Source organism: Leptodactylus fuscus, chromosome 2, assembly GCF_031893055.1.
Source record: "Leptodactylus fuscus isolate aLepFus1 chromosome 2, aLepFus1.hap2, whole genome shotgun sequence".
Taxonomy (NCBI): Eukaryota; Metazoa; Chordata; class Amphibia; order Anura; family Leptodactylidae; genus Leptodactylus; species Leptodactylus fuscus.
The window spans coordinates 270,484,163-270,501,376 of NC_134266.1; the positions used below are offsets into that span (position 1 = coordinate 270,484,163).

At 43.6% G+C, this 17,214-nt stretch overlaps 1 protein-coding gene across 3 annotated transcripts; it reads left to right on the forward strand.

Annotated features, from left to right (window-relative positions):
• The first annotated feature begins 724 nt into the window (after nt 1–724).
• Nucleotides 725–16,517, forward strand: KCTD14 (potassium channel tetramerization domain containing 14). Of its 3 annotated transcripts, none has more exons than XM_075266253.1 (2): nt 725–949; nt 15,782–16,517. In XM_075266253.1, the coding sequence occupies exons 1-2, from the start codon at nt 917–919 to the stop codon at nt 16,451–16,453; spliced, it is 705 nt and encodes a 234-aa protein (XP_075122354.1). In that variant the 5' UTR covers nt 725–916; the 3' UTR covers nt 16,454–16,517. The 3 variants fall into 3 exon arrangements, with proteins under 3 accessions (XP_075122354.1, XP_075122352.1, XP_075122353.1); XM_075266251.1 differs by lacking the exon at nt 725–949 and adding an exon at nt 6,740–6,847; XM_075266252.1 differs by lacking the exon at nt 725–949 and adding an exon at nt 6,783–6,826.
• The last annotated feature ends 697 nt before the right edge of the window (nt 16,518–17,214 follow it).

The window sequence follows — 17,214 nt, forward strand, 5'->3', positions numbered from 1 at the left end:
AGTATAATACAGGATAAGTAATGTAATGTATGTACACAGTGACTGTACCAGCAGAATAGTGAGCGCAGCTCTGGAGTATAATACAGGATAAGTAATGTAATGTATGTACACAGTGACTGTACCAGCAGAATAGTGAGCGCAGCTCTGGAGTATAATACAGGATAAGTAATGTAATGTATGTACACAGTGACTGTACCAGCAGAATAGTGAGCGCAGCTCTGGAGTATAATACAGGATAAGTAATGTAATGTATGTACACAGTGACTGCAGAATAGTGAGCGCAGCTCTGGAGTATAATACAGGATAAGTAATGTAATGTATGTACACAGTGACTGTACCAGCAGAATAGTGAGTGCAGCTCTGGAGTATAATACAGGATAAGTAATGTAATGTATGTACACAGTGACTGTACCAGCAGAATAGTGAGCGCAGCTCTGGAGTATAATACAGGATAAGTAATGTAATGTATGTACACAGTGACTGCACCAGCAGAATAGTGAGCGCAGCTCTGGAGTATAATACAGGATAAGTAATGTAATGTATGTACACAGTGACTGCACAGGCAGAATAGTGAGCGCAGCTCTGGAGTATAATACAGGATGTAATTTAGTACAGAATAGGTAAACAGGAAGTGAAGCTCGGAGGTGGAATTAACCCTTACAGTCACTGCATGTCAGAGACTGAAACATATGGAAACCTAGATATTCCATAGTATCCTAAATATTTATTTTTGCTTCTGCTGGTGGTTTTTTCCATATGACATAGCCTGTAGACTTACACGTGTATACCGGTGGATACGTGTATAGAGAACTGTGGGGCTGGGCACAGCCCTCATTGTAAACACTGTAGATTCCTGAGCCATTAACAAGCTAACCTGAAATCTTATCGGTCGCAAAACACCTCAACGACCCACAATATGAGTTCTCTGAGAGCTGAGAGTCCCCAACAGGTGAGTCAGTGTTTTATCATGGCACAGACAAAGGGTGTCAGAGGTCAACAGTGAACTGGCCGAGCAGCAATTCACTGGGATATGGGTCACATTGGTATAACCTGGGTATGTCCTGTATATAATTATATATGTACAGCTGGTATAACCTGGGTATATACTGTATATAATTATATGTGTACAGCTGGTATAACCTGGGTATCTCCTGTATATAATTATATATGTACAGCTGGTATAACCTGGGTATCTCCTATATATAATTATATATGTACAGCCGGTATAACCTGGGTATCTCCTGCATATAAATAATTCTATATGTACAGCCGGTATAACCTGGGTATCTCCTGTATATAATTATATATGTACAGCTGGTATAACCTGGGTATCTCCTGTATATAATTATATATGTACAGCTGGTATAACCTGGGTATCTCCTGTATATAATTATATATGTACAGCTGGTATAACCTGGGTATCTCCTGTATATAATTATATGTGTACAGCTGGTATAACCTGGGTATCTCCTGTATATAATTATATATGTACAGCCGGTATAACCTGGGTATATACTGTATATAATATATATGTACAGCCGCTTTAACCTCAATTTTTTTTTACAAGATGATAAAATCTGTTTCAGGAATTACAAAACTTTTTTTTATTTTTTACATGATGCGTTTTTTGTCTAATTTTTCTGACACTTTTCTTCTGTCCAGCACACTGTTATGATTTCAATGGTTTTTTCAAGGCAGAATCCACCTGAAGATAGGTTATGTCGTATGTCTCTGCTACTGACTCCCAATGATATGAATGGGAGACACTTTTTAACACAATTCTGCCTCAATTACCTCCTGCAAAAAACTCAGTGTGAACATACCCCGAGGCAGGCCACAGGAGCTGGTGATAATGCCAAAGGAAGTCTGAGCTCTGCAGTAAAGAGTCCGCGGAGAGCAGGTTTCTCTTCCATACTCTTCTCCTCAGCACTCAGTGGCGCCCCCGCTCTGTACATGGTCTGAGTTGTTCCTCTTTTCTATAATACCGCTTACAGGTAATGGAGGAATATCTAGGAGGGAAGACACTAGTACACTAGTGACAGGACAGCTAGATTCATCAAACTCAAGAGAACCCGCCATTATGCATCTAAGGTTCCTAAAGTATACCCAATATACTACCGTATACACTGCACTACCTAAATACACTCACCGGCCACTTTATTAGGTACACCATGCTAGTAACGGGTTGGACCCCCTTTTGCCTTCAGAACTGCCTCAATTCTTCGTGGCATAGATACAACAAGGTGCTGGAAGCATTCCTCAGAGATTTTGGTCCATATTGACATGATGGCATCACACAGTTGCCGCAGATTTGTCGGCTGCACATCCATGATGCGAATCTCCCGTTCCACCACATCCCAAAGATGCTCCTCTATTGGATTGAGATCTGGTGACTGTGGAGGCCATTGGAGTACAGTGAACTCATTGTCATGTTCAAGAAACCAGTCTGAGATGATTCCAGCTTTATGACATGGCATTGCATTATCCTGCTGAAAGTAGCCATCAGATGTTGGGTACATTGTGGTCATAAAGGGATGGACATGGTCAGCAACAATACTCAGGTAGGCTTTGGCGTTGCAACGATGCTCAATTGGTACCAAGGGGCCCAAAGAGTGCCAAGAAAATATTCCCCACACCATGACACCACCACCACCAGCCTGAACCGTTACCGATACAAGGCAGGATGGATCCATGCTTTCATGTTGTTGACGCCAAATTCTGACCCTACCATCCGAATGTCGCAGCAGAAATCGAGACTCATCAGACCAGGCAACGTTTTTCCAATCTTCAATTGTCCAATTTCGATGAGCTTGTGCAAATTGTAGCCTCAGTTTCCTGTTCTTAGCTGAAAGGAGTGGCACCCGGTGTGGTCTTCTGCTGCTGTAGCCCATCTGTAGCCTCAAAGTTGGACGTACTGTGCGGCGTTCAGAGATGCTCTTCTGGCTACCTTGGTTGTAACGGGTGGCTATTTGAGTCACTGTTGCCTTTCTATCAGCTCGAACCAGTCTGGCCATTCTCCTCTGACCTCTGGCATCAACAACGCATTTCCGCCCACAGAGCTGCCGCTCACTGGATGTTTTTTCTTTTTCGGACCATTCTCTGTAAACCCTAGAGATGGTTGTGCGTGAAAATCCCAGTAGATCAGCAGTTTCTGAAATACTCAGACCAGCCCTTCTGGCACCAACAACCATGCCACGTTCAAAGGCCCTCAAATCACCTTTCTTCCCCATACTGATGCTCGGTTTGAACTGCAGGAGATTGTCTTGACCATGTCTACATGCACTGAGTTGCCGCCATGTGATTGGCTGATTAGAAATTAAGTGTTAACGAGCAGTTGGACAGGTGTACCTAATAAAGTGGCCGGTGAGTGTACTCTATACACTCCATGTACTAGTAATATGCACGCCATAGTATCACATATACCCTATATCCTTGATGGCGAACCTATGGCACGGGTGCAAGAGGTGGCACTGACAGCCCTTTATGTGGGCACCCATCCGTGGAACAGATTATACTGTAAAGGGCCAATGTGGAGCAGATTGTACTGTGTGGGGGCCACTGTGGGGCAGATTGTACTGTGTGGGGGCCACTGTGCAGTAGATTATACTGTGTGACAGTCACTGTGCAGCAGATTATACTGTGTGGAGGCCACTGTACAGCAGATTATACTGTGTGACAGCCACTGTGCAGCAGATTATACTGTGTGGGGGCCACTGTGGAGCAGATTGTACTGTGTGGGGGCCACTGTACAGCAGATTATACTGTGTGACAGCCACTGTGCAGATTATACTGTGTGGGGGCCACTGTGGAGCAGATTGTACTGTGTGTGGGCCACTGTGGAGCAGATTATACTGTGTGGGGGCCACTGTGCAGCAGATTATACTGTGTGGCGGCCACTGTGGAGCATATTATACTGTGTGGCGGCCACTGTGGAGCATATTATACTGTGTGGCGGCCACTGTGGAGCAGATTGTACTGTGTGGGGGCCACTGTGGAGCAGATTGTACTGTGTGGAGGCCACTGTGCAGCAGATTATACTGTGTGGCAGCCACTGTGGAGCAGATTATACTGTGTGGGGGCCACTGTGCAGCAGATTATAATGTGTGGCAGCCACTGTACAGCAGATTATACTGTGTGTGGGTCACTGTGCAGCAGATTATACTGTGTGGGGGCCACTGTGAAGCAGATTGTACTGTGTGGGGGCCACTGTGGAGCAGATTGTACTGTGTGGAGGTCACTGTGCAGCAGATTATACTGTGTGGCAGCCACTGTGGAGCAGATTATACTGTGTGGGGGCCACTGTGCAGCAGATTATAATGTCTGGCAGCCACTGTACAGCAGATTATACTGTGTGTGGGTCACTGTGCAGCAGATTATACTGTGTGGGGGGTCACTGTGGAGCAGATTGTACTGTGTGGGGGCCACTGTGGAGCAGATTGTACTGTGTGGGGGCCACTGTGGAGCAGATTGTACTGTGTGGGGGCCACTGTGGAGCAGATTGTACTGTGTGGAGGCCACTGAGGAGCAGATTGTACTGTGTGGGGGTCACTGTGGAGCAGATTGTACTGTGTGGGGGTCACTGTGGAGCAGATTGTACTGTGTGGGGGTCACTGTGGAGCAGATTGTACTGTGTGGGGGTCACTGTGGAGCAGATTGTACTGTGTGGGGGTCACTGTGGAGCAGATTGTACTGTGTAACAGCCACTGTGGAGCAGATTGTACTGTGTAAGAGCCACTGTGGAGCAGATTGGACTGTGTGGGGAGCCTTCACTATTTATATCACCCCGTATCTGTTTTATAGCAGACATAATAACATTGCATGTTCACTATAAAACAGGTCTGTGCAATATAAATAATGAACATTAATTGTTCAAAATTATACCAAATGCTGTACAAAGTTGTTTGTATTATTGAAAGTTCTGTAAATCCCCATTCACACAGCCGGTTTTTTTTGGGTCTCTAATTGTCTGCAATTGTGGATCCGCACAGTATTAAAGGGATCCTATCACTCAGATATGAATTTTTCTAAGTACCACATCGAAATAGCCTTAAGAAAGGCTATTCGTCTCCTACCTTTCGTCATCTTCTCCGCGCTGCCGTTCGCCTACAATCCCAGTTCTTGCCGGTATGCTAATAAGCTCTCTTGCAGCATTGGGGGCAGGTCCCAGCGCTCAGACAGCTTTGGGAGCGTCCCCAATGCTGCAAGAGAGCTCTCTCCAGCGCCGCCTCCTCTTCTTCTGCAGCGTCCTCTTCAGCCTCTTCTTCCGGCGGTGGCTTGTAAGTTCTGAGGCCTCAGGCCTTGGGCGGAGCAGTCTGCGCATGCCCACAGGCCACGAGAAAATGGCCGCTTGCATAATCCCTCTCGTCAGTTCATGGCGACCTCTATGTAGTGGATCCCTAATCTACTGGGACCACAGCGGCAGTAGCCAAGTAGTCCAACAACACCTTTGCCGCGAGACCAAGCCTCCAGGCAACACCACCTCCACAATGTGAACAGATCTCAAAAAAATTCACCTTCCCCCATTGCTTCTCCCCTCTCTTGGTACCTGCACTCCTCCCATTTGGCCCAGGTGATTTTAATTAGGAGACTACAAAAGGGCCCCACCTACAAGCCCCCAGACCCTGACCCGAGGAATACAGCAAGGTGAGGTTTCTGAGATCTGCTCACGTGGTGCGGGGCCTGTGGGTTGATTTGGCCTAAATCCTCTATAGGGGTGGCCATGACGTGGCTCGAGAGCTTGTGCACCTTGCTCTATATGGGTACGAAGAACCTCAGGTTGGCTTTTGTAGATTTTGCGGAGAAGCGTTATATCAATGTACAAGGCCCGGATCACATCTGTGTTCGGTATTCCGTTTGGGGAGCTCCCTTGGGGACCCCTGAACAAAATACAGAATGCATTATAAAGCGGTGAGCTGAGAAGGCACATGGACCCCAAGTGGAATACTGAATGCAGATGTGACTCAGGTCTTAGATTGGAATGTGTGGGCCATGGCTTTTTTTTTTTTTTTTTCCCTCCATTGAATTATGGAATATATACTCCATAGCAGCACATACACCCTATATATTCCATAGCAGCACATACACCCTATATATTCCATAGCAGCACATACACCCTATATATTCCATAGCAGCACATACACCCTATATATTCCATAGCAGCACATACACCCTATATATTCCATAGCAGCACATACACCCTATATACTCCATAGCAGCACTTACACCCTATATACTCCATGCACTAGATATATATACTCCATAGCAGCACATACGCCCTATATACTCCATGCACTAGTTCTATATACTCCATGCACTAGCTATCTATACTGCATAGCAGCACATACACCCTATATACTCCATGCACTAGCTCTATATACTCCAGGGCAGCGTATACACCCTATATACTCCATGCACTAGCTCTATATACTCCATAGCAGCACGTACACCCTATATATACTTCATGCACTAGCTCTATATACTACAGGGCAGCGTATACACCCTATATACTCCATGCACTAGCTATCTATACTGCATAGCAGCACAGTATCTGGTCTGTATCCTTGGCTCTCCAGCAGCGGCCATGCTGAGACTTGTAGTCTCCCTCACTACTACAGGCTCAGTCTCCAGCGCACCTTGCATTAGGGGGCAGGGTCTGGGTGACGTCACCCTTCCGGCTCCGCCCCTTTCACCTGTCGCGTCGGGAGGGCCCGGGGAGAGGGGGGCGGCACCTGAGGAAAAACCTCCTGCGGGCCCCGGACACCGGCACTCCCGGGGCCACAGCACTGCCAGCATGAGCGTCATCGAGCACCGGAGCACGGGCAAGCAGGTGACCAGCCCCCTGCAGAGTGTGAGTAGTACTACAGGTCCCAGCACAGAGGCGGCTGCAGTCAGCTGAGAGAGTGTCAGCTCTTCAGACAAGTCTTGTGTAATGTGTCCTGGGCATCACTGCAGGCAGGTCATAGAGGGCATGCTGCAACTTGTAGTCCGCCAGGTATCCTCACCCTAATCTATATAATAAGCAGGGCAATAGTAAAGCTGGATAATGGGGGTTATAGAGCTGTGCAGACCGGCTGCTGGGCCCTAGAGCCATGGGGGCCCCGAAGGTTATCTTCTCATACATGTAGTGTCCTCCTGATAACCAGCCATGATGTCCTTATTGTGGTCGGGTTATCTTCTCATACATGTAGTGTCTCTCCTGATAACCAGCCATGATGTCCTTATTGTGGTCGGGTTATCTTCTCATACATGTAGTGTCCTCCTGATAACCAGCCATGATGTCCTTATTGTGGTCGGGTTATCTTCTCATACATGTAGTGTCTCTCCTGATAACCAGCCATGATGTCCTTATTGTGGTCGGGTTATCTTCTCATACATGTAGTGTCCTCCTGATAACCAGCCATGATGTCCTTATTGTGGTCGGGTTATCTTCTCATACATGTAGTGTCCTCCTGATAACCAGCCATGATGTCCTTATTGTGGTCGGGTTATCTTCTCATACATGTAGTGTCTCTCCTGATAACCAGCCATGATGTCCTTATTGTGGTCGGGTTATCTTCTCATACATGTAGTGTCCTCCTGATAACCAGCCATGATGTCCTTATTGTGGTCGGGTTATCTTCTCATACATGTAGTGTCCTCCTGATAACCAGCCATGATGTCCTTATTGTGGTCAGGTTATCTTCTCATACATGTAGTGTCCTCCTGATAACCAGCCATGATGTCCTTATTGTGGTCGGGTTATCTTCTCATACATGTAGTGTCCTCCTGATAACCAGTCATGATGTCCTTATTGTGGTCGGGTTATCTTCTCATACATGTAGTGTCCTCCTGATAACCAGTCATGATGTCCTTATTGTGGTCGGGTTATCTTCTCATACATGTAGTGTCCTCCTGATAACCAGTCATGATGTCCTTATTGTGGTCGGGTTATCTTCTCATACATGTAGTGTCCTCCTGATAACCAGTCATGATGTCCTTATTGTGGTCGGGTTATCTTCTCATACATGTAGTGTCCTCCTGATAACCAGTCATGATGTCCTTATTGTGGTCGGGTTATCTTCTCATACATGTAGTGTCCTCCTGATAACCAGCCATGATGTCCTTATTGTGGTCAGGTTATCTTCTCCTACATGTAGTGTGCTCCTGATAACCAGCCATGATGTCCTTATTGTGGTCAGGTTATCTTCTCATACATGTAGTGCCCTGCCACTGTTACGTAACCCTCCTTTTAAGGGCCATGTGGGCACTACTTGGCACTATTATGTATATGTTATGAGCACACTTGTTTTGTACTGGTGGACAGTATGGCGCTATAACATAGGCTGTAAGTGGCGGTATTGTGGATACTGGTCCTAGCATCTGTCAGGCGGTATTTAGGCACCGAATGGCGGTATGTGGGAGGAATTTCCTAACCCATTGATGCCCCTTGTCTAGTGTATATGTTGTACATCTTTAGCACGCAGTTCTTTTTTGCGCTACGTTGTTGGTACGTGACTCACTCTCCGTTTTTTTTCACGTGGGTGCAGCAGGTAGATGGGCCAGGTTAAGGACGCCATGTCCTGACGAATCTATGCCAGAAAACCATCATGGGCTATACCAGACATCTACACCAATCCTTGAATGAATACGAGATGTGAACACAGGCTTCCCCTATAGATAATGTATGCGGTATATTGGGGTCTGAGAACGTCCACCCTGCCGGTATCTGCTGCTTGCTTTTCCCGTGGGTTGCGTGTAATGAGGCGATCATCCATTCATCGCCAACTGTGGGAGTGGAAATATTCTCAGCAATGGCGGAAAATTCTTCAAAGTAGGGAAAGTTTAGTGTTGACTGATGGGGTGTTCCAGGGGGGAGTTGTTGTCCCGTAAGCCCTACGATACCTGCTGTGACTTATTGTACAAAGATATGGTGGAGGTCGCGGGTAATTGACCATAAACTGCCAACGTCTGCAGATTGGTGACAGACAGCGTCCTAGTTCCCAGGGAACCTCCTGTACTATTATGTAGTGAGGGGGCGCCATATATACTACCTGTGGGAGCGCCATATATACTACCTGTGGGGGCGCCATGTATACTACCTGTGGGGGCATCATATATACTACCTGAGCGATCAGCAGAATTATCTGCATGTCTGTGGCCAGTAGTAGTCACCTTTATATTGGGACAGGTCGAAACTGAAGGCCAGAGATAAGAGACTGATGGATGACTCACCGATATAAATACATTATAGACAGAATGTGATTGTGTGGGTGCGAAGTCATAAAAATCTGTGCACTAGGTCAAGTTCACACAGAAGAATTTGGAGAGGAATGTGAGGCGCTCTACTAGTCAAAGCCTGGTTCTGTGGAAGCCGATCCATAGGAGTAGTATTATAGTAGTTATATTCTTGTACGTAGGAGCAGTATTATAGTAGTTATATTCTTGTACATAGGAGCAGTATTATAGTAGTTATATTCTTGTACATAGGAGTAGTATTATAGTAGTTATATTCTTGTACATAGGAGGTAGTATTATAGTAGTTATATTCTTGTACATAGGAGGTAGTATTATAGTAGTTATATTCTTGTACATAGGAGCAGTATTATAGTAGTTATATTCTTGTACATAGGAGGTAGTATTATAGTAGTTATATTCTTGTACATAGGAGCAGTATTATAGTAGTTATATTCTTGTACATAGGAGTAGTATTATAGTAGTTATATTCTTGTACATAGGAGTAGTATTATAGTAGTTATATTCTTGTACATAGGAGTAGTATTATAGTAGTTATATTCTTGTACATAGGAGCAGTATTATAGTAGTTATATTCTTGTACATAGGTGTAGTATTATAGTAGTTATATTCTTGTACATAGGAGTAGTATTATAGCAGTTATATTCTTGTACATAGGAGTAGTATTATAGTAGTTATATTCTTGTACATAGGAGCAGTATTATAGTAGTTATATTCTTGTACATAGGAGGTAGTATTATAGTAGTTGTAATAATAATAATACATTTTATTTATATAGCGCCAACATATTCCGCAGCGCTGTACAATTTGTAGGGTTCAGATACAGACATACATAACAAAGAACGTCATTTCACACAATGGGACTGAGGGCCCTGCTCACAAGAGCTTACAATCTATGAGGTAGAGGGGGTGACACAAGAGGTAGCAGGGGTGGCATTGCTTATACAGTGTTCAGACAATTTTGTAATAGGGGTTACAGTCATTACACAAACAAAACTTTGTGAGCCGTCACTAGTCGTGTCCTTTAACATGTGGATAGAGCTTGGACAACTATGTTAGGCTGAAAAGGCATCAAGAACGGAAGGGTTAGCATTAGGAATTGTGATCGGCCTGTCTGAAAAGATGCGTCTTTAGTTTGCGTTTGAAACTGTAGAAATTGGGAGTTAATCTTATTGTCCGGGGTAGAGCATTCCAGAGAAGTGGTGCAGCTCGGGAGAAGTCTTGTATATGAGCGGGGGAGGTTCTGATAATAGAGGATGTAAGTGTTAGATCATTGAGTGAGCGGAGAACACGGGTTGGGCGGTAGAGAAAGATGAGGGAGGAAATGTAGGGAGGTGCAGCATTATGGAGAGACTTGTGGATGAGAGTAATAACTTTATATTTTATTCTATAATGAATAGGCAGCCAATGTAGTGACCGGCACAGACCGGAGGCATCGCTGTAGCGTCTAGCCTGATAGATGAGCCTGGCCGCTGCATTCAGAATAGATTGTAGAGGGGAGAGTTTAGTGAGGGGAAGACCGATTAGTAAGGAGTTACAGTAGTCAAGGCGAGAATGAATCAGAGAGACAATAAGTGTCTTTAGTGTATCTCTGGTAAGGAAGGGGCGTATTCTGGAGATATTTTTGAGGTGGAGGTGACATGAACGTGCGAGTGATTCAATATGAGGGGTGAAGGAAAGGTCTGCGTCAAACATGACCCCGAGGCAGCGGGCCTGCTGCCTAGGAGTTATAGTAAGGCCTGAGACTGCAATGGATATATCAGGGACAGATCTATTAGATGGTGGAAACAGTAGTAGTTCAGTCTTAGAGAGATTTAGTTTCAGATAGAGCGAGGACATGATATTAGAGACAGCAGAGAGACAGTCACTGGTGTTCTGTATGAGTGCAGGGGTGACGTCACGGGAAGATGTGTATAATTGGGTGTCATCAGCATAAAGATGGTACCTGAAGCCAAATCTGGTGATGGTTTGTCCAATGGGGGCTGTGTAGAGAGAAAAGAGCAGGGGGCCGAGGACCGAGCCCTGAGGAACCCCAACAGCAAGGGAAAGAGGGGAGGAAACAGAGCCCGCAAATGATACACTGAAAGTGCGGTCTGAGAGATAAGAGGGGAACCAGGAGAGCGCAGTGTCATTGAGGCCGACTGAGCGGAGCATAGTGAGGAGGAGATGATGGTCAACAGGGTCAAAAGCTGCAGAGAGGTCCATAAGAAGAGAGAAGTCACCATTGGATTTAGCCTTTAGTAGATCATTAGAGACTTTTGTGAGAGCCGTTTCAGTAGAGTGCAGAGCGCGGAAACCAGATTGTAAGGGGTCAAGCAGAGAGATAGCAGAGAGATAACGGATTAAGCGAGAATAAACCAGGCGTTCCAAAAGTTTAGAGATGAAGGGGAGGTTAGAGACGGGTCGATAGTTAGCAGCACAGGACGGGTCCAGGGAGGGTTTTTTCAGTAGCGGGGTTATAACAGCATGCTTGAAGGAGGATGGGAAGATTCCAGAAGAGAGAGAAAGGTTAAATATTTTAGTAAGGTAAGTAGTGACAGCAGGGGACAGAGATTGGAGAAGGTGTGAGGGGAAGGGGTCACTACTGCAGGTTGTGGGGCGAGATGAAGAAAGTAGCTGGGAAACTTCCTCTTCTGTAACAGGTTCAAAAGATGAGAATGGAAAATCTGAAGTGCGGCTGGTGAGGGGATCAGTACTATTGTAGGTGTGGGAGTCAATGCCACCTGGGGCTTGGGCAGTAATTTCCTGACGGATCTTATCAATTTTATCATGGAAATACATGGCCAGGTCATCAGCACTAAGGTCTGTGAATGGCGTCTGTACCTTGGGTGTGAGTAAGGAGTGAAAGGTTTCAAAAAGCCTTTTAGGGTTGCTGGAGAGAGAAGAGATGAGGGCGGTGAAATAGTCTTGTTTGATGAGGTAAAGGGCAGAGCTATATGTTTTAAGCATAAACTTGAAGTGGAGGAAATCTGCAGGTGAGCGTGATTTTCTCCAGAGACGTTCAGCACACCTAGAGCATCGCTGGAGAAATCGTGTCTGTGGCGTGTGCCAGGGCTGATGCCTCCTATGTGGGACTTTACGAGTGGAGGGGGGAGCAACCTCATCCAATGCATTTTTGAGGGTTTCATTATAGTGACTGGTGGCCAGATTGGGACAGGAGATTGAAGAGATGGGGGACAGGGAGGACTGTAGAGTATCTGAGAGGTGCTGGGTGTCAATAGCACGCAAGTTCCTATATGTGTGATGGGTAGGGGTGTCTTGTGAAGGGGAGAGAGCACTGATGGTGAGAGATAGAAGATTGTGGTCAGAAAGCGGCAGAGAAGAGTTAGTTATATTCTTGTACATAGGAGTAGTATTATAGTAGTTATATTCTTGTACATAGGAGTAGTATTATAGTAGTTATATTCTTTTACATAGGAGCAGTATTATAGTAGTTATATTCTTGTACATAGGAGTAGTATTATAGTAGTTATATTCTTGTACATAGGAGGTAGTATTATAGTAGTTACAGTCCTATGAAAAAGTTTGGGCACCCCTATTAATCTTAATCATTTTTTGTTCTAAATATTTTGGTGTTTGCAGCAGCCATTTCAGTTTGATATATCTAATAACTGATGGACACAGTAATATTTCAGGATTGAAATGAGGTTTATTGTACTAACAGAAAATGTGCAATATGCATTAAACCAAAATTTGACCGGTGCAAAAGTATGGGCACTCTTATCATTTTATTGATTTGAATTCCCCTAACTACTTTTTACTGACTTACTGAAGCACAAAATTGGTTTTGTAACCTCAGTGAGCTTTGACCTTCATAACCAGATGTATCCAATCATAAGAAAAGGTATTTAAGGTGGCCAATTGCAAGTTGATCTCCTATTTGAATCTCCTCTGAAGAGTGGCATCATGGGCTACTCAAAACAACTCTCAAATGATCTGAAAACAAAGATTGTTCAACATAGTTGTTCAGGGGAAGGATACAAAAAGTTGTCTCAGAGATTTAACCTGTCAGTTTCCACTGTGAGGAACATAGTAAGGAAATGGAAGAGCACAGGGACAGTTCTTGTTAAGCCCAGAAGTGGCAGGCCAAGAAAAATATCAGAAAGGCAGAGAAGAAGAATGGTGAGAACAGTCAAGGACAATCCACAGACCACCTCCAAAGAGCTGCAGCATCATCTTGCTGCAGATGGTGTCACTGTGCATCGGTCAACTATACAGCGCACTTTGCACAAGGAGAAGCTGTATGGGAGAGTGATGAGAAAGAAGCCGTTTCTGCACGTACGCCACAAATAGAGTTGCCTGAGGTATGAAAAAGCACATTTGGACAAGGCAGCTTCATTTTGGAAACAAAAATTGAGTTGTTTGGTTATAAAAAAAAAAGGCGTTATGCATGGCGTCCAAAAAGAAACAGCATTCCAAGAAAAACACATGCTACCCACTGTAAAATTTGGTGGAGGTTCCATCATGCTTTGGGGCTGTGTGGCCAATGCCGGCATCGGGAATCTTGTTAAAGTTGAGGGTCGCATGGATTCCACTCAGTATCAGCAGATTCTTGAGAATAATGTTCAAGAATCAGTGACGAAGTTGAAGTTACGCCGGGGATGGATATTTCAGCAAGACAATGATCCAAAACACCGCTCCAAATCCTCAGGCATTCATGCAGAGGAACAATTACAATGTTCTGGAATGGCCATCCCAGTCCCCAGACCTGAATATCATTGAACATCTGTGGGATGATTGGAAGCGGGCTGTCCATGCTCGGCGACCATCTAACTTAACTGAACTTGAATTGTTTGTCCAAAATACCTTTATCCAGGATCCAGGAACTGATTAAAAGCTACAGGAAGCGACTAGAGGCTGTTATCTTTGCAAAAGGAGGATCTACTAAATATTAATGTCACTTTTCTGTTGAGGTGCCCATACTTTTGCACCGGTCAAATTTTGGTTTAATGCATATTGCACATTTTCTGTTAGTACAATAAACCTCATTTCAATCCTGAAATATTACTGTGTCCATCAGTTATTAGATATATCAAACTGAAATGGCTGCTGCAAACACCAAAATATTTAGAACTAAAAATGATTAAGATTAATAGGGGTGCCCAAACTTTTTCATAGGACTATATTCTTGTACATAGGAGCAGTATTATGGTGGTTATATTCTTGTATATAGGGGCAGTATTATAGTAGTTATATTCTTGTACATAGGAGCAGTATTATAGTAGTTATATTCTTGTACATAGGAGTAGTATTATAGTAGTTATATTCTTGTACATAGGAGTAGTATTATAGTAGTTATATTCTTGTACATAGGAGCAGTGTTATAGTAGTTATATTCTTGTACATAGGAGCAGTATTATAGTAGTTATATTCTTGTACATAGGAGCAGTATTATAGTAGTTATATTCTTGTACATAGGAGTAGTATTATAGTAGTTATATTCTTGTACATAGGAGGTAGTATTATAGTAGTTATATTCTTGTACATAGGAGGTAGTATTATAGTAGTTATATTCTTGTATATAGGAGCAGTATTATAGTAGTTATATTCTTGTACATAGGAGTAGTATTATAGTAGTTATATTCTTGTATATAGGAGCAGTATTATAGTAGTTATATTCTTGTACATAGGAGTAGTATTATAGTAGTTATATTCTTGTACATAGGAGGTAGTATTATAGTAGTTATATTCTTGTACATAGGAGTAGTATTATAGTAGTTATATTCTTGTACATAGGAGTAGTATTATAGTAGTTATATTCTTGTACATAGGAGCAGTGTTATAGTAGTTATATTCTTGTACATAGGAGCAGTATTATAGTAGTTATATTCTTGTACATAGGGGCAGTATTATAGTAGTTATATTCTTGTACATAGGAGGTAGTATTATAGTAGTTATATTCTTGTACATAGGAGGTAGTATTATAGTAGTTATATTCTTGTACATAGGAGTAGTATTATAGTAGTTATATTCTTGTACATAGGAGGTAGTATTATAGTAGTTATATTCTTGTACATAGGAGGTAGTATTATAGTAGTTATATTCTTGTATATAGGAGCAGTATTATAGTAGTTATATTCTTGTACATAGGAGTAGTATTATAGTAGTTATATTCTTGTATATAGGAGCAGTATTATAGTAGTTATATTCTTGTACATAGGAGTAGTATTATAGTAGTTATATTCTTGTACATAGGAGGTAGTATTATAGTAGTTATATTCTTGTACATAGGAGGTAGTATTATAGTAGTTATATTCTTGTACATAGGAGCAGTATTATAGTAGTTATATTCTTGTACATAGGAGCAGTATTATAGTAGGTATATTCTTGTACATAGGAGGTAGTATTATAGTAGTTCTTGTACATAGGAGCAGTATTATGGTAGTTATATTCTTGTACATAGGAGCAGTATTATGGTGGTTATATTCTTGTATATAGGGGCAGTAGTATATAGGTAGAGGATGGCCCTATATGATTATTAGGAGTACAGTTATTGTATATTCTACTAATGTGCTTTGTCTGACATTCTCTTCTTCTTCTTCTTCTCCAGATGTCTCCTGTTGTGCAGCTGAATATCGGCGGTGAGATTTATACGACAACTGTTGGGACTCTGAAGAAATATCAAGGCTCTAAGCTTTTTGATATGTTTAATGGCCTACCTAAGCTCCGCACGGACTCTGAGGGCAGATACTTTATTGATAGGGAGGGGAAGTTTTTCCGCTACATCCTGGAGTATCTACGTTCCGGCCAGGTGCCCACTCAGCACATCCAAGAGGTCTACAAGGAGGCCTTGTTCTATGAAATTGAGTCATTGGTGAAGAAGTTGGAAGAGACCCCGCAGATCTTTGGGGAACAGGTTGGGAGAAAGCAGTTCCTTGCGCGAGTACCCAATTACAGTGAGAACATTGAGGTGATGATCCGCATTGCCCGGGCGGAGGTGGTGGCCTCCCGGCACTCCAATGTCATAGTTTGTATTGTGAGGACTGAGGAAGACTCCTCCAAGTGTCAAGATGCCCTGAACACTCTTGACATGGATAAGGAGTCTGTGGTTAAGTTTGGACCTTGGAAGGCGTCTCCGGGAATCTCTGACCTGCTTGACTGTATCAAAGCGGACATTGAGGACGAAGGCTATAAAGTATCGTACTCGCCCCACGTGGCTGATAAAGGGTTCCGCTTTAAATCCTATGACTTTTTTTACAAGTTTGTATTCACATGGTGGTAAATAAAACGCAATGAAATTTCTAGCACTGAAGTAGACACCAGTGATATATACACGCCCGACATCCTGCGCTCCTGGTGGGAGTGGCCACAGCACTGACCTTCCCCTGCTTACTGTAATGTCATAACTGCTTTCAGTGGCCACTAGGTGGAGCTCACTGCACATAATACAGCTGTCATACTAATTGTATAAATCTATACGCATTTAGCTCCCCCTAGTGGTGACCATAGGCAGCCAGAATTATAGAACTCCTCCAATAATCGCAATAGGGGTCTCGTGTCCCCGGTCTGAATGGAGTGATGGTCACACATGTGCACTGACTCTATGACTGTAGACTGTATAGGTTATCCTCTATAGCAGAGGTAGGGGCTCTCCAGATGTTGCAAAACTACAGTTCCCAGCATGCATACTTGCTCTGCTGTTCTTGGAACCCCCATGGAAGTGAATGGAGCATGCTGGGAGTTGTAGTTTCACAGCAGCTGGAGAGCCGATGGTTCCCTACCCCTGCTGTATAAGATAGGAGACAACGCCTTTAAGCACGTAATACATAAATGATATATATTAGTGTCTGTAGGGACAGTCAGCAGTTTGAAGAGGCTACCCGTAAACAGAGCACAGCGCCATACACTGTATAGTGGTTGTACTTGGTATTACAGCTCAGACTATTCACTTGGATGGGACTGCACTATAAACAGATGAACTTGATGTCACATGGTCTGTGAATCTAATTGTCTGGGGTCGGGCCACTGTTGCTTTTTAGGATA

What these genes read in the sequence shown, in the direction of transcription:
- KCTD14 (XM_075266251.1), top strand. Translation starts at nt 6,791, where the DNA reads ATGAGCGTCATCGAGCACCGGAGCACGGGCAAGCAGGTGACCAGCCCC. An exon ending in TGACCAGCCCCCTGCAGAGT is followed by an intron (nt 6,848 to 15,781) that starts GTGAGTAGTACT and finishes CTTCTTCTCCAG; the next exon opens with ATGTCTCCTGTTGTGCAGCT.